Here is an 18693-nt window from a genome sequence, read left to right on the forward strand (position 1 = left end):
GCAGCTGTGTATTCTTCATTGGGTGGGAGTAGCCCTGGCAGGGAAGGCCAGCTCAAGAGTTTTGCATCTGTGTCACTCTGCCATGAAGTCACTGGCTGTAAAAATGTGCCTGCTCCACAGCTACCACCTAGAAGCCACATTCCTTCTGTTGTCCAGGCTGGAGCAGGTGCCCATGTGCCATGGTGAGTATGAAGAGCAGCTCTGCTGTGGGCCGCCACACACAGCCTGGGTCATTCCTTTCTGACAAGCCCTCTTGCTTCCTCCTCCAATCTTGTTTTACGAGTGCCAAGTCTGACCTGCTTGGAGCACGATGGCCATCCCAGAGACGTTGGTGAGAAGCTTGGTGTAGCCTTCAGAAGCAGGACTCCTGTGAACTGGTAAGCAACCAGCATGCTGTCAGGTGTCAATGTGGATATGAGTATGATGTTACTAAGTTGGTCCATCACATCATGCTTCTCTTGGGATTGGGACCCGAGGCCGATTTTGCAGAGTAGCTGTTTCTCCAGGCCTTTAGTAATGCTATTTTGAAGGCTGGCAGCTGCTGGAGCTCTGGTGGGAAGGGTGCATGAGAGGACAAGGGACTTAGCTTGGCACAGCGCATGGTAATGTTCATTTGCATCCGAGTCTGTCAGAACAGGAGGGATGAACCAGCACGGGTGGGTGAGCCCCTTTGGCCTGGAGTAATTTCTCCAATCCAGTATTGTGGCTGCCTTTGAGTATGTTGCTTAGAAGAGATGAGCATATCTTTATGAACTATGCATACACAGAAAAACAAGTAGCTTAGCTTTTTCTTTTTTTTTTACCTTAGAGATTTGGTAATGCTCATGCACTGACCCTCAGACACAGAGGTAACCAGGTGCTAGCAATATGGTTAGTAAGTTCCTACTCACACTGACAGCTGCAGGAAAAAAGGAAAATTATTTATGACATGAGCACAAAAATAGGAAAAGGAAGGAAAAGATACCTTTTGTTGTAACTGACCTGCATTTTTGGCCATCTAAACAATATGAAGAATCTGACCCTTCTGAACCTTTGAAAATTTTGCTCCAGATTTTCCTTAAGTTCCCCAGTTCGGGTTCCTCACCACTGCCCTGCTCACAGTGGAAGGCCACTGTGGCTCAAAGACCTATCATGCTCTTTATCATGCCCAGTACAGAAAAGATGGAGCTGCTATAAATTCTCCACTGAAGGTCCACAATGATTAAGGGATGGGAGCATCTCTTACAAGAGGGTAGACTGAGAGAGCTGGGACTGTTTACCCCAAAGAAGAGAAGGCTCAGGGGGAATCTCATCAATGCATACCAGTATCTGAAGGGAGGGTGTAAATAAAAGGGATCTCTTCACTGATGCCTAGTGACAGGCCAAAAGGCAGTAGGCACAGGAGGTTGAAACACAGGAGGCTCCACCTGAAACAGAAGGAAACATCCTGGGTTTTTTTGTTTGTTTTTTTACTGTGAGGATGACTGAGGTTGGGGTTCTGGACTCTTGGAGATACTCAAAAGTTGTCTGAACACAGATACACTGCGATATTATAAGATTATTAACTCCTGTTGGAGTTCTGGAGAAGTTTCGTTAACAGCAAAGTATACATATGTTTAAAGTAACTGCAATGGTCTGTCTGCATTTCCCCTAGAAACAGGATAAGTTACTTACCTGTTAAATTTCGCGTAACTGTTTTTTTCTTCAAAGGGAAGACAGAAGCATGCAGGAAGAGCAACAACCGGAAAATAGGTGCCTTTCACTATACTACACACACATGGGTCTGATTGTTCACACTGTTATAGATTGGATGCCACAAGAAAAACTGACAAAGGTAAACCACCACCAATTAAGTGAACTCCTTTTCACCTTGCTACATTCCATTATGGCCATGCACCTCTTTTCTTATACAATTCTCTATACAAAAGTGTTAAATTCAGCCTGTGCTCCTCCATTTATAAAATGTATACTTTTTAAGTCACTCAAGCAGCACACTGACTTTCTTAAAAACATGATGTTAAGGATCATTCCTTTATTCAGAGATTGTGCAGTAAGGAGTGACAGCAGGGGGAGTGCTTGGCTGAACAACGCAGGAAAGAGAATGAAGTATCCCTATACCCACTTTTCTACCCTCCTTAAAAACCTACAGATGTTTACAGGTAACTGTGAAGCACTGGCTGAAGAAGAGAGAACAGAAATGAGGAATTAAATACCAGTTCCCGTAATTCTAAGCATAAAGAGAAGTCTGACTAGAGGATAGCAATACTTCATATTCACCCTTACCACCATTGTTAGGGACACCCTTCCACACAGCACTGTTGATTGTGGTCAGACATCCAGAAAGGGCAAACATTTGATATCTGGGGCAATCTGAGGAACTGCAGCTACTAACAGAATCTGGCCTTTCTGCATCTGTCTCAGTTTTTTCAAGATGTGTGACTATACAGATGAGCATATTTCCTGGCACCTAACTTAACTCATTTACTTCAGGGAATTAACCTCCAGATCTACTGGAAATTTCAAGCAGAATGCTTATTAGTTGACCAAAAGTCCACAAAATCAGTGCCATTTTGCTGCTCTCAAAAAAAAGTTAAGATAGAAGTCTTGAAAATAGCTGCAATATCCATTAATATCTGGGATCTCAATGCTTCTTTGAGCCCAACAAGTGAAAAATCCACTCTAATTCTCATGTCCTCCAATTCATGGCTGCATCTCAAAACTTCTTCCACAGTCAGAGGGGATCTTTCTGCACAAGGAAATCTAATCAGAACACTTCTATGGTCTGTCTTCAGAAGAAGATGCAAGGTTAAATACTGTTCCTAGCACAGGCTTTTGAAGACACCAAGACTGGCATGTGCAAAAGCTGTAAAGGGTTCAAAGTTTGTAAATAACTTGCTTGAAACACCAATGATATGCCTATGGTAACATTCTCTACATTTCAGCATCATTCCTGCAAATGGTCACCAAACAGCAACAAAGGTCCAACAGATAACCCTCTGAAGAGCTATAGCTGGCTTTTGCTGATAGCTCAACAGCTCTTTGGAGTATTTAGTACTTACACTGGACAAGCAATCCAGTTCACGCCATTTATAACAAAGCGAACTCAACTTTCAGATTCTCTCTTCCTGTTTGCCCTCCAGCACACAAACATGTACAACAACTACCAGAGCTAGTCTCTTAGACAGAAAATGTTTCCAGAAGTTACACATTCTAATGTGGCATACATAATATTTCAGTATTCGCAAAATGTATATCTGCTTCTTCTCAGATGAGGAACCAAAATATGTATTAAGTGCAGAAGTTACTAATGCAACAAGCAACAACACAATACACATTACTGCAAAGAGCTAAGGAAGTCAGAATAAATGTAACACACAAGTTACAAACAGGCCCCAAAATTTTATTTAAAAAACATTCTCAAATGCAGCATTGAAAACAGAGAGAGTGGAATGTGCCACTAGTCAGAGGACTTACACTGAGTTGTGTTTTCTTTGATAAACTAGCACCATTGCATCACAAGTCACAGACTAAATTATTTCTAGAAGCATAAAAAACTTCCACCATTATAAAATTTCTATGAGTTCTATTAAAAATTGGTTCTCAATTTACCACTCCTAAACAGATGAAAGCAGTCTGAAGTACAAGTTTTCATATCTACTCATTGTTCAAGTTACCCATAAAAGTTTATTCTTAAGTCTAAACATCCTGATCAAGGGGAAAAAACATCTAAAGTAAGCTTCACAATTCTTTACAAACTAAACAAGTAAGAAAAATTTACTGTGTTATAAATATACACAGTACAATACATACAAGTCTAATCTTACAAAATAAGAACTTCCTAGTCCATAAAAATACTAAATCAACTACAAAATTTTCTTCTTGTTTAGTCAAGCTGTCTCAAGCAGTCACTACATCAAATTCCAAAACCACTGATGTGTTCCATAGCAGAGCAGCTTGAACATGTTCACAACAGGAAACAGCCCAAAACTTCACCATAAAACTGATTTCTAACCCTAACCACTCAGGTTTAGTGGTAATGTTAGCGTTTGCTATCTATTTTAATGTCATGAGGCCTTTACATATTTCTAGACTGTGTTTGAACTATTCAAAGTGCTGAAAATGCAATCAAAGAATAGAGTTTTGTATCTGTTCTCCAGTACACTCTTCTCTGGCACTGGCAACAACAGCCAAATATTTATAGGTCTATGAGGTCAGAAAGGCACATGCTCCTTTGTACATGCTCAGCTAAGGATGCACAGATACACACATGCACTTTGCTTTAAAGACCTGCCCCTAAACTTTACAAGGCTTCTTTGTTTTTAGTAGGGAGGTTCAAGAATTTATTACAAATGACTTAATACAGATTTCTGGAATTCATAAAGGCCATGATACAAACTGCTTAAAATTACTGAGATTGTGGGTTTGGTTTTAAAATTAAGGTATCCAAGTATTGCTCCGGAGTACAGAGAAACAAAGTCTATGCTTTCTCACTCTTTATCGAGTGACATACCGGTTATAATAGCCATGTGATTTACCATCACAGTTCACACAGCATATGTGGGCATACACATAGACATAACACCCCCTCAGCACTTGTTCTTTTGTTGGAGACTACCTGCAGTCTGAATGAAAAATAAAAATATCTGAAGAATGTTTCAAGCAATATCCTTTTGTACTTACACATACAAGTACGAGAAATAACAGAACTGAACTGCGCTTCAACCAGAATACAGACTTTCACTGATACACAAGTTAACATTGCTTCCTTTCCACTCACCTGCCCTACAGTGGCCTTCTATGACATGCATCGTAATAACTAGTGCTGTTAAAAATTACGAACACATCCCTCTTGACAAAATTGACAAATTTTTCTAGGGGGCACATTGGCTTTGCGGACTGTTTATAATAATCCCTACAAAATGAGGTCTGGAATGTGACATCAGCGCCATTATACAGGATGCGGATAAAGTGATCTTTGGGTCTCTTCCCATCCTGCCACAGCTCAAAAACTAATCTGGCAGCAAATCTAGGAAATCTGGCATCTGTAATGCCCAAGGCACTAAGAACAGGTGACAATGTGACATCATGTGCAGAGTAAAGAACAAATACTTCTTCTTTCTTGCCTTCTACAATACGCTGCAGCCGATTAACAGTCTGGTTGAGGAGAGGATGAGTAGCCAATAGTGCATACAAGAAATAAAGTTTCTTTTCCTGTCTTTCTCTCTCATCCTCCAACTGATGTCTTTTGATCACTTTGAAGTGTTCCATATCAATGCAGCCAGTTTTGGTACATGGAAAACTGACATTGTGGCAAAAATAGCACAAGAGAGAATCTATTGGGTTAGAAGCTCTCAACTGCCTGGTGGGAATGCCTACAATCTTTGCCATATCCACATATATTTTCTCTAAGTCATTGTTTTTCACCCGCAAACTGTACTGTCTGCGCTGTTCCTCTTCCAGGTAGTGGTTTCGCATAGGACAGTTGCAGCTTCCAGAGCAAAAAATGGTGCTCCACTGATGTCTGATGTTAATTTTCTTCCAGTCAAAATCTGGCAAAAAAGTGTAGAGCAGTGCCAAAGCACTCTGCAGGGTTCGACTTTTTCCTGTTGTCTCCAAGTAAAGCTGTTTTGCTGTCCAGTCACTCAGAAGCAGTTTATGTTTGTTTATATAAATATCTCGCAACAGTTGTCCATTTTTCAAGTGTTGCACAACCCCTGAAAGAGAATTTTAAAAGAAGTTACAACACATGATTAGAATCTTGATTTATTTTTTGGAGGGAAAAAAAAAAAGCACTGCTAGCAGTCCTACTGATAGATGAACTATTAGTTTAAAGGTCAAAAATGTTCACAACTGAACTTCACCTATGCTTAACTATTAGGAAAATTGCATGTAATGTCAGATACCTGCTATTCTTCAGTATGTCTTAGATTGTAGGAGTTAAACTGAGATGTAGATAAATAAAGCTGGTTCCTTAAGATTTGTTTCAAACCTTAGTGTTGTTCTGGACTAGAGACACAGACTGAATGGGTCTACCATAACTGAAAGACAGTTATAAAGATGGATCCAGACTGCAGCTGAGTCAGGTTTTCAGACAGGCAGTGAATGCTGTGCTCCCTGCAAATTTATGGCAGCTGGTAAAACTACCAGCAGCCAGGAAATGAGCACACAGAATATAAACTAGTGTGTAAACTCACAAAACACAGTGGTGAGGTGTGTCAGCTGCATCAAACTTCCTTCTCCAGATTTCTTCAGGGAAGTGCTACAATTGCTCAATAAATCTTACACTAAGGCTCTGCCTTGATCCAGCTGGAAAGGAAGAGGGTGCATATCCTTGTCACATGCCAAAACCTTTATTCCAGAATCCACCTTGCTTGTGTTATCCTCCCACAGCAGCAAAGCAGCAGGCATGAACCCTTTATGAACTAGACCATCTATATAGCTTACTACAGGCAATACAAGTCCCAGATACTCTCTCAGTTACAAGTTGTGGGCAGTGCTGAGTCCAGTTTCACACGCAACATGCTGTGTTAGGAGGAGTTCCTCGGTAACCTGACTAGGTTTCTCCTGACATCACTTTGCAAGACTTGACACTCGCTTAACACAAGCATTTCTTCTGGTGGGATCCCAGAACTTATGAGAATACGACAGGCAAGTTTTGGACTGAAGAATACAGAAGGTCCTGGAAAGACAGCTGGCAAGTGGAAAATGCCACTAACTCCTCAGATCTTCAACACTCTTTTTGTTCTCCATAGGCAGTCTCCAAACCTACTGACTACCCAGATCCACTGTGATATACTCTTTCCGTCATTGGTATTTAAGATAAAAAGAGCAACATAGTAAAAAGCAAGGTGTGGGAATAAAAAGGAATGGATCAATGTTAAAATTTGAAAAGATACAGGAGAACGAAAAGTGTTATTAATATGAATAGTCTGTTAAATTCATGAATGTTGAAGAGAAAAATCCACATGTGAATAACGCTTTTCACAATCGCATTTCTGCCCAGTGGTGCAACAGTATGTTTCCACGTTTGTGGGAAAGCATTTCTATATGTTTGGTTCTGACACACTGATATGGATATATGCAGAAAAATAAGCACAGCAAACAAACGCATGGACTTCAGCCCATATTAATTCATCTGGCTATTCTGGGTGGAGAACACAAAAAATTCCAAGATCTGTGGAATCTGTTTCATACAAAGTGACAACTTGTTTCTATACTTTTGCCTTCTTACCTTTTGTTCTCCTCATATTTTCTATTGCCTGCTGACAGCAGGCCCAGGTCTTTTGCAAATGGCCCTTTTATCATGGCTCTGATCCACCACTACCATTTTCCCTCTCCAATCCCAAACCCTTTATCTCTTTCTAACATTCTCAGCACCCTCAGCACCACATTACTCTCAACTCTCCACATACTTTCTTCTACATAGACAAATCCCTCACTGCAACACTTTGGTTACCTCCCATCTCCCCCACCTCTTTGGTTCAGATGAACTAAACAATATGTTCACTAGCAGAGCTCAGCAGTCTTCTTGTCAGAAGTAATACTGGACAAAGTCTCAAAACTTCAACTTTTAAAAATAGTTGTTTGGAACTTAATTGCTAAAATTTCCACCTTTCCTCCCAATAAATAGCTCAGCAGATCTGATAGATGGAATAAGAAAATAACTAATTTTCCTGTGGAAAAAAAAAAAATACAAAAATAAATATGTCAAAACCCACAACCTTGGGGTTTCACTACAAAGCTTGGGGCAGGGGAGGAGAGAAGGAAAAAGCACCATGTGTAAAAAGTTTTCTATTTCTATAATACAAGCATCATATTTATCTATTACATCTGAATCCCATGCAGGGGACACAGTAGTTAATCATAGGTAAAAACTGGCAACTGAATTCTTTAGTTCCATGGCCATGCTGAATTACAAACCCTTACAGACCTTCCTCAGGAGGGACTGAGCAATGCCATTTTTTACAAGGGTGACCAAGCAATTTTGTGGTGCGAGTGCTCTGACTTGTTACAAATAACATTATTAAGAGATGGCAAGCGTGATGGACCTGTAACAGAACTGGCAAGCTATAGGATAAAGCACAGTTTCTAAAACTGTTACCCCTTCTACTGTAGAGACTCTAATACTATATTCATATCTCAGCAGAAACTAGGCTATGACCAACATTATACATTTCCCATTAAAAAAAAGCATTTATTTCAATATAAAGAAAAATAGGAGATCCCTTTTCAAGCAGACTGTATTTAACAGAACAGAGGGAAAGACAGAGCTCTATTGGAACTTACCTGTCTGTGTTAGTTCTCCCATTTCGCACAAAGAATGGCTAGGGTAGCGAGGCAGGCTGATTAGGGAACCACCCATCTGGGCTGCAGACCCTTTTGACATATGTTTAATGAAAGCTTCAAGCCGAGGATGAGAAGGTTTCCTAGAGAGGTAAACCAAAATGTGAAAACTTCCCAAAGTATATGGGAAAACAGCTCAGGAGAGTCAAGCGTTCTGACTATATCAGCTCAGACATTTCATAGTGTGAGGTTATTTCCCACTGAGACAACATCTGGTCTCACTGAAGAATTTTGAAAGTATGCAAAATAAACCTAAGTACTTACTAACTACCAAAGGCCTACAGGGAAACTTGCCATGTTAAAACTATGCTACCTTTTGGTGATTAATTTTGAAAGATTTTTTTTTTTTTAAACACAGTCACTAATGCTGTTGTGAATTAAAAAGAAAAAATCCCTACCAAAAAATACTCTGTCCAGTTTCTGAAGTACTATTGCACTTTAACTCTATGACTAAAGGCACTAACAATCTAAAAGGGTTCAAATAACCAGTAGTTTAAGTAGATGATCTTGAAGGTATTCTCAAGTTTTGTAACATACTATGCTGATTACAATGTCAGCCTTTATTTCTATTTTTATTTGAACTAGATGATCTTCAGGTCCTTTCCAACACTAACTATTCTGATCACTTCAAGCTCCAAATCAAATAGCACATATAGCCTCAGTTAAGTTGCACCTGGAAAGTATTATCTGGTATCCCCATTAAAATTGGAAATCATTGTTTTTGGTATTGTACCATTACCCAGGAAGAAAGAGACCAACACTGCTGGACACTTAAAAAGATGAGATACTCCCACAATGCACATAATGAATGCAACTGGAAAAGAGATACAGACAAAAATGTCTAAGTTAACTCACTGAATTCAAGTCAGGGAAAGAATGCTTAGATCTCCTAAACTGTTCTGCAAATTTCAGATACACTACAGGCTCTGTCCATTGTTGTACTACTGTGTGGAAAACTACATACACAAAAAAATTCCACAGTGATTTAAACCTTTAAAAACCTAAATCTACAATCACACTTCTGCAAGAGAAATACATTAGATAAGTAGGGATTTTCTTTGTTAAATGTCAACATTCAAGAAAAGTCACAGTCACCTCTACTTTGGTGCAGAACTAAATAAAAAACTGGCAACCCAACTCCACCCCATACAGCCCTCATCTTAATAGGGCTTTCAGCCTGAATACAGTAAGTGTTTTTTATATTACTAACAACAACAAAAAAAGTATATAAAATAGAAGATAAATTGGATCAGATAACTTTTACAGAAATCTGGTTTTAGTGTTTATTGTTCATATTTACATTTTGCTAAAATGATCAACTATTGTGATACAAAAACTTCAGGTCTGGAAAAAAATCCCTTCCAGAGTTGCACGATCCACAAGAGGGAGCAATAACACTATTAAAGTAGGAGGAAGTGCCTAATCAAAGTTTGCTAGGGCAAAGACATTCATGCTTATACATAGAAGAGACAACTAAGACACTCCCAAGCGCAAAAGCACCTCTTGCAGAGCAATGCTCACAGCATGCCTGTACAGGAGGTCTCATAAGAATCAATACCTCTGTCGACAGAGAGGCAGCACACTGTCATACCATTTTATAAAACTTGAATTTTCTAGTATTTAATTTACCTTCAGAAAAAGAATATCTTGTGAGTAAAATGGTACAATAAATTCTGGTGCAACTGCCAGCAAGATAAAATGTAAAATGAGACAAAAGCAAGGTGAGATAAAAATATCAAAAGAATTTTTTTCATATTTACTTCCAATTAAAAAGAAAACCACCCAATTTATGGCGTTTTAAATCCACAGCTTCTTCTGTATATTATAATTTTGAGAATTCAACTGAAGATTAGTATTTGAGATGTAGAGCTACATAGAAAAGGTACTGTTCCTTTCCAAAGCAGTAGAGCTTCCTCTTACAGTAAGCATACATTAGAAAGCTTAATCCAGCTCCAGAGGTGAATTAACTTTTTGTACATTTCATTGTTTTTACAGCCCAGCAGTGCAATCTAAAAATGGAAGAATCAGGTTGAGAAAAAATTAAATTAAACTCATTCGTAAATAGCTTTTTAAGCTTATTACAGATGTAGCAGGCTGAACCCCCAATGTTCTAAACTTTGCCCTTTAAAAAGCTATAAACACGAATAAATTGTCAGTCATAATTTTCCTTAAACCCTGTTTACTTAATTAGCAATTTCTGCAAGTACATGTGCAAGAAAATGAAAAGAACTGCATTAACCATTCTGCTTCTTTTGCTGTTTTGCTTACAAAAATCTGAATACTAATGGAATCAAACCCACACCGATAAAACTGCCTCAGCAATCACTTGTGGGAAGGAAGAAAGAAAAGAAGAAAAAGAAGTATTTATCAGTGCTTTGCGAAAAGATTTATCTAAAAAGTGGCAGGCAAGATAAACTAACATCCAACATAAAATAATAACATATATGGTAATTTATAAAATCATATTCCACTATATTAATATAGCTTTTCATATAGCCATTTAGATTCAAGTTACTTGACTTTGGATTACATTCTTTTTAAAGTGAGCACAGGTTAAGCACATGCTTGCAGAACTGAATTATGAAATACGACTGTTAAATGTATTTCTGAATATAAATTCAAAGCTTACTACTTGCTAAATACATTCCAGGGGAAGAAGAAAAAAAAAACCCCAAAACCAACAGAAGGAAGAACCATTTTGCCTGACAGGGACAGACATCTCAGGCTACAGTATACTTTTACCCTGAATGTAATCCTCATGTATGTAACAAGATTCTGAACAAACTGGCAATTCTCCGATTAACCGTGTATAACTGAGCAAATAAAAACTTATTTTTCTCAAAAGCAAAATTCACTGCACCACTCAGGCCACCTGGTAACAAAAGATTCCCCCTCCCTGCTCCAAGATTTCTCTTTTATTTAGAATAAGAATCCTCCTGTTGAATTGGCCAATTTACAGATGCTGCAAGAGATGGAGTATCTAGGCAACACGACCAAGACTGCTGGGACTGTTTGAGCGGGAAGCAAAGAAAATTACTCAGTTGTATAGTTGAAAAGACTAAAATATCCTTAAAATTAATTTCCATAAAAGTAACCAGAAAATAAAAATGGGCTAAAGAGATATCATTCTGCACACTGCTGGACATTATGACGATAAGTTACCACATTTGGAAAATGTATTTATACAATAAATATTTCAAATTGTGTCAGAACATGGAACGGCTTTTCACCTAACACCACTAGTAATAAACACACTTTTTCTTAATTTGAATATTTATTTCCATCTTTAATGTCTGTTAATTTTCCTTTTAATTATCTTATTTTTGTAAAATAAATTTTATCTGTGACAAAGCTGAGAACGGTTATTTTCCCCTCAAATAATGAATTCAGCTTTTTTTTTATTTACAAACTAAACACTGGGATAATGGGCCCAGATTTAATAGTGCAGTTTTCATGCACTAGCATTAAAATGGACCAACATTTAAATCCTTATTCAACATTTAAGTATCTTCTTTGTAAAGGTCTTAAGAAGCTTTAATACCAAAATGTCACCTCTTTGTAGCTACACTGTAACCACCATACACTGAAAGAAACCATCCTGTGCAACTATTTGAACTATGGTTCAAATGCCAGCAACTGAGCTGACATCTTTTCACCCTTTAATAACAATTTCCCTTTTCCTTGAGGAGCTGAGCTACAAAAAAAAAATAGAAATGAGGTGGTTGTTTTTTTGGATTAATTGCTTGATTGATTGATTTGTTTATTTATTTATTTATGAGAAGCGAACACTAACTTGCTGGTTGTTCTGAATTAGCACAGCAAAGTGAGAAATATAGTACCAGGGTGAGCATATGTACATGACACCTCAGAAAATTTGCTGATTGATTTTGGATGGTTATGCTATAATGGCACAAAACACTGTGAGAAACAGGCACAAAAATACATCTATTGCATCTATTATAGACATGCAAAGGTATGAAACCTTACTCATGCAGCTTCACATTAAGTTTAAAGATATTATACAGCAAACTTTCAAATCTTGCATAGCAGTGGAACAACTTTGTTACAGGACATTCTTGTACCCCACCCCATGAGACTAACTGAATTCAAGACTTCAAGGTCGATATTTAGGAACTGGTTTGGGAGAGAATGGGGCTTTCTGCCCCTGGATAAAGCAATGCTCAGACTGAGTGTATGGAAGCCTCTTTCGGTAAAAAGTTAGCTCTTTGAGCTGGTTGCCTCTGTTTAAATATTATCATCAGCAGCACAGCATGTAGACCATTGCCAGATTTCATAGTCAATTCACAGAGCAAAAAGAAAATCATCCTTGATTCTCAGGTCTACTTATCTCAGGATCATTCAGGAAAATACTGCTATTGATTTATATTGTCTACTTGTGAAATACTTGCTTCCCTTCTGATCCTTGTTAGCAGAAATTGTTTTTATTAAAGAATTAAAACATAAATAGAAATCAGATCTAGTTTTGCTCCTCCTTTGACCTAAACTGCAAAACAGACCCAAAAAGGTCAATTTGGGTAAAAATTCCCCACCTGTTAATCCTTACATTTATTAATTTTAGGATTACTTTTATCAAAATTAATTCCTCAGTGGGAACAGGCTCAGATTCCTTTAACATTCTTCCCTATTTAGGCTACTAGACCACTGAACTACTGTCTTATTTCTACTATGTATACAGTAAAATGAAGTACAGTGCAAGCCTTGTTTCTTCAACAAAGGTGATGGTCAACAAACCACAGCATCCACTCTGTCCTCCAACTCATTAAATTGAATGCTCTTTTGAACCATGTACAAATTTGAGACCATATATCGCTAAATTGCCAAGTTACAGAATTTAAGGAACAGACATGGAAAGACATCCTCTTGACAAGATTAGAGGCAGCTCCAGTTTATTTAATAATTTACATGTTCATAAAAATTCAGGAGTGGCATAAATAACGTGGTTTTGCCATCATGCAAAATGCTACAGGCTAAAAAAAATGTATTGGTCAAGGTTATGATTAAAAAGAAACTGTCAGAAAAAAAAATGTAATTATTGAGATTAATTACTGTGTCATTTAATCAAAAGTAGAATTATGGAGAAGTAAACTTTTTACTCATCTTACCTCTGTAACTGCACAGTGCTGTCCTTTTACAGCACTATAGAGTTCTGAGGTCTACATGCCACAAGAAAGAACTTGTGGAGGTGGACATTTACAAAAATGAGATAACTTTTTCCTTCCCAAATAGCATTTATCTATGCAAATATCACTTTTGTTAATAAATGCAGAATTTGCAGAGGACTGAACATGTCACAGGCAGTTGCAGAACCTTCAGTGTGTCACTTGGCGAGTAAACATGACCATGCCTTGCACACGCAAAGCTTTGGACAGAGGAACGTTACCTTTCTGTAATCATATAATAGATATACCAGATTCTGTCTGGTAACTGAATCAAAGGGCAGTCCCTTTTCTCTTTACTTAAAATGAAAAAACATACAACTTCAAGCAAAAATAATGTGTTTTCTGTGACATTTAAGTAGACAAAAAAAGCGTTAGATCAAAGGACTATACTGCTTCCTTTTAGAAGGCAAATGAATGAAAGAGCCACTAAAACCAACAACAGATTATTGCAGTCTACAAAACAGATAGTTACAACAGCATCAGTACTGTTGCGGCATATTTATTCATAAAGCTCTTAGAGCCTTTACATTTTTATAACGCTCTATAGTGATCCAGTCTACTTCATTGCTCTTCTGAGTTTCTAGAGAAGTCAGAAGAGGCCTCAGGAGACCTTTCTTCACCTAATTCTGGCCTGCATCATGCTTTGACCTGCCTCCAAGTCAAACCCACACCTCCTTTAGCTTACAATATGATACTTGCCTCTCCCACACTTTTTGCTTTCATTTTTCTGGCAGTCTCAAGACATGTGCATATTGAACCTAAAATTCAAACGTTTGTTACTAAGCTTCTTACGATTAACATCAACACCTTTCAAAATGCCTCAAAGCATATGCTAATTAAACCAGCATACTATGAAACGACAGCATCTTTCAAAAAGCATTTCTTCACTGTCTTGCATACAAACTCAATGAAGAAACATTGCATATTTTTATATGCAATATAGTACATTTATAATTTTATGAGTATATACTTACATACTTTTGCATTTATATATAGTTTTGACACTGTAAGATACAAAGGGAAAAGCGGAAGATTAATTTATGCCTCCCACAAGCAAACACTACAATGAAAGGATTTTTGTAACATCATTCCATTAATTTTCTTGAGGAAAAATGTATGTATTATTCAGCTCCCTTTGGAAATTTGTTTCCAGAACAATGAAAACAGTATTAATTGAAGTTTTAGATGGAAGAAATTTCCAAAGCATTTAATCCATTTGCTTATATTCATTTCACACTTACATGTCACAATCCGTAATTCACAAAACCGACTTGTGACCTCAAGGCTATTTTGCATACCCATTAGAAGTCCATGGGCCTGTAGCATAATCTACTTAATTAATGAATTCCATCAGCTGAATGCCAAGTCAAATAAAGAACAGACTGAATATGAACAGCATACTTATCTGAAACTGAAGTCAAGAAAGCTTAAATAAGGCAGACTTTCAGAAATCTTAGCCATACAGCATCACAAAACCTTTAGTTCAAAGGCAGCAATTATATACCTTGTAATACTCTTAACATAAATATGTTTACAACTGAGCACCAAATTTACATAATAAAAGAATATAGGCCTGACAACCAAATGCAGCAAATAGCTTCCTGATGTTGAAGTAATAAATGTTCCATTCAAAACAATGGCAGAAACTAACAATTCTAGCTTTATTCAGGTCAGCTTTAACACATCTGGACAGAATGGTAGAGTCAATTCCTTTAATTTTTCTGCTGCCCTTTCAAAGTCAGCCAGGAGATTCTATTTTACATAAACTTTGCTTCAAGGAGACAGTCTTTTTGGTTCTCCACTCATATTCAGCAGCTGTGAATGGTAAGGGAGGTATCATCTATACACTGATGTTCTAATGCTTCATAAATTAGTAACAGCCAAGAGCATCTACACTGCTGGCCACATCACATCCTGACACTGTGCCCTCCTATCTGCTTGTCTTGGTGATTCTGTTGGCAATGTTAAAAGCTGCACTACTTCTCTGCCTTTTATGGATAGTTTTCCTGAGTTCACGGCCTTCATGCTGTGTTCCTTGCCTGAAACTGAAGCGGAAACAGCTATAAAAACTTCTCTGAAAATACAAAACTGACATCTCGTGTGGCACTGTAACACTGAGAAATACAGCTTTTCATACAACATTGTCACTTGCAGTTAACATCTTTGCAATAAACTGTTCTCACATACATTCTAATGTGACAGATACAGAGCAAGATCAGAAGATCACAACCTATAAGAACTCCAGAAGGAATCTGCATCGTATTTCTTTACTTAGTATGTCATGCTGAGAATAATCTCAGCCCTTATAGGCAGGTCATAAAAATGCTATCATAGCTATTAGCAGATGATTCATTTTTCATCTTGATGAAGAAATTAATTGGTCGGTTAAATCTACTGCAGAGATAACTGATGTTTGGTCTCCTGTCCGCAATCTCAGAGCTGCATATCTAATTTCAGAAAGCCAGTCAGCTCACAGCAGGCATAAAACATTGTTGGGATTGGACATCTCTCAAGTCAGACTTCTCTTGGAGGATGTTAGATAGGATCACTGAATGCCACTTTCACAAAACAAGGATTTTGTGGTGGAAGTTGAAGTATCAATACAGAAAAGCAGCAACCAATATGGTATCAGAGGAAACTTTAAATCTGTTTAGATCCTCATGCAAAATGTAGGCAGGTAGATACAGTAGCGTGAATAACTTGGGAGCTCCTAAGTACCTGTTACCTATGAACAGGGAGACACACATACAGCTGAAAACTGGTGATGGTTTCACGGTTTTGTAGGGTTGCCCTTGATTCAGCAGTAATGGTTTTCGGTTACTCATGCCAAATAGCATTACAACACTGACCACAACTGAAGACAGCATTGCACACCTTGCAGATTTCAGGACACCTATTAATAACAAGCACAATTTTTTTATGCAGCCAGGTATCTAAAAAGAAAAGCAACATATTTCAGCTTTCGTCAGAGAAAGATCCAATTTTCTTATAATTTTCTGCTAGCCTTTGTGTCCCCTACCGTATGTATACTAGACACTAGGCAAGTCTCTTTAATCAAGCTTCCCATCAGCTTTGAGAGATGAAGCTATACTTAATTAGCTCCAGGTATTCTTTCACGTCACTTCAGTGTATTTAAGCAACATTCCTACTGTGCAATATCACAATGGTGTTTGGGTTTTAATATATTTGAGCCAGAAACTGACACAGGACCATTTATGAAAGCTGGTTCATGTTTTCAAAGGGAACTGCTGTAGACTAGCTAATCACAAACCTAGAAGCGTAAAAGTGTACCATAATCCATCTTCTTCAGAGAGATTCATTTGTTAAAAGCCCATTAAGGAAAAGCTGCAAGGACAGACTATTTCAGGTATAAAAGATAAAAATCATAAATGCTATTGATGACAGGAAGCTACTAAAATGTCAAGGAACATAGCCCATGAATCTATCAAACCAAGAAACACTCATTTGATATATCTAAGTCAGAAACGTACTTTCAGTGTTCCATTAACACTTTCAGCATGAGAGAGTAAAGCCAATTCCGAATAACTGAAGAGCGAGAACGTTATTTCTTTAAAGACAGGAGATTCCATGCTGTTCTCAAAAAAAGTATTTACGGTGTATCTGCATTGCTTTGTATACCAGCATGTCTATGCCTCTTTTCCTGAGTAATGTGTGCAAGTGCACAACGCAGATGCAGCTCCCAGTTACTGAAATCTCCACACCTGACGCTGCTGAGTAGGCAGCAGCATAAATGTGTAGATTTGCTTAGAGGTTTTGCTAACACACCTGATAATTAAAAGAAAGAAAACAAGAGAAACTGTAAGTATTCAGTAGGTTCGCTGGCAAGTCCTCAGTTTTTGTTTGGAAAAACAAACCCAAACAATACCACAGATCCTACTTAAAAGGAAAAAAACCTCATGTAATCAAGCAAGCTAAGACAAAGGTTGGCGATTTACATCACTGTTTATTTCCACTGCTCTAACACTATAATTCCTCTTTATCAGTGAGACAAACAAGAAAGAAAGGTTCTTCCACAAGGAAGAGAAGCAATTCAGTTCATAGCTACAGCTCACAATGGTTCATGTATGAAGACAAGCATCAGAAATCTACAAAGACATGATATTAGACAGAAGCACACTATACTGAAATAGAGAGGTAAACGTTTAAGTTTTAATGACAGACACAAATAAAGTGTGATAGCTTTAGACAGTGAATGGTAAGTAAAGGAAAAGTGTAGTTTTCAAGTAGCAAACAATGTACTTTTTGTTTAACTTTTATTTTAATAGTTAAATGTACAGCCTCCATATTTTTTCCTTAACACTGACTTTAACTAATGACTTTGATCATTAATATGAAGGAACTATGATAACCTACATTTCTGAAAAGTAAGAGAAAAAGATAATAACAAACCACAAATATTCATTTTCCTATGGTAGTGATGAACTAAGACCTGTTTGTATCCACACGAAAGGAAGTACGCTTAGCTGAAATGGAAGAGACATTCTCAAATACTGCACATGCATTTAGAAAACATCTAGACGCTTATCTAAGAGGAATGGTAACCTAAATATTCAATTAAATAGGTTTTGCTTTTTAAAGAAATACCAAGAATTTCTTCTGATCTGAACTGGTATCAGGTAATAGTTCCTGTTTCCAAGGAAATTGTACTGATGCAGAGTTTGTTGTTTTTTTTTTTTTAATAATCCATGACAATGCACAAGAAGTCACAATGTGCTTCAGGCTGCACAAATTGTTTTCTGAAGAGGAACAAAATAATTATCAAGCAAAACACACACTTGGCAATGATGAAAACCAAGAATTTTACCTGTTAGGCTGCAGCATACAGTCAATGTCAGGTCTCTTTGTCTTGGGAATGGCATATAGTGGATACCTGTCACCATGTCGAATCAACACTTGAACTGACACTAGCTTAAAATAATGAGGTGCGTGCCCTAAAGTGAAGACAGAAGGGGGGGGGGAAACAAACCCCAAAAAAGGAGTGAGAGAGAAATCTTTCCCTTGCATGTATTTTCTTTAATAAAATACAGCAGGTATAATTAGATTAATAGCTTTGGTAATGCAGTGAAAGAAAACCCCGTGAGAAATGACAACTTACTATCTCAAGAAGGATTTCCACTTTAAACTGCAAGACAACTTAAGCAAGACTCAGGTTCTTAGTACATTTTCCACA

At 37.6% G+C, this 18693-nt stretch overlaps 1 protein-coding gene across 7 annotated transcripts in view; it reads right to left on the minus strand.

Moving 5' to 3' along the window:
• Positions 1-3358: 3358 nt before the first annotated feature.
• PXYLP1 (2-phosphoxylose phosphatase 1) overlaps positions 3359-18693 on the minus strand; it is a 65462-nt gene continuing 50127 nt past the window's right edge. For all 7 annotated transcript variants that reach the window (XM_062606262.1, XM_062606267.1, XM_062606263.1 and 4 more), the window contains 3 exons: positions 18328-18454; positions 8266-8405; positions 3359-5693 (listed from right to left, as the gene is read on the minus strand). In XM_062606262.1, coding sequence (XP_062462246.1) covers positions 4762-5693; positions 8266-8405; positions 18328-18454 — 1199 coding nt within the window. In that variant the 3' untranslated portion in view covers positions 3359-4761. The remainder of the gene's footprint in view (positions 5694-8265; positions 8406-18327; positions 18455-18693) is intronic.

The sequence above is a fragment of the Pezoporus occidentalis genome, unplaced genomic scaffold, assembly GCF_034315485.1.
Source record: "Pezoporus occidentalis ecotype Australia unplaced genomic scaffold, CSIRO_AGI_Poc_V1 ctg95, whole genome shotgun sequence".
Taxonomy (NCBI): Eukaryota; Metazoa; Chordata; class Aves; order Psittaciformes; family Psittacidae; genus Pezoporus; species Pezoporus occidentalis.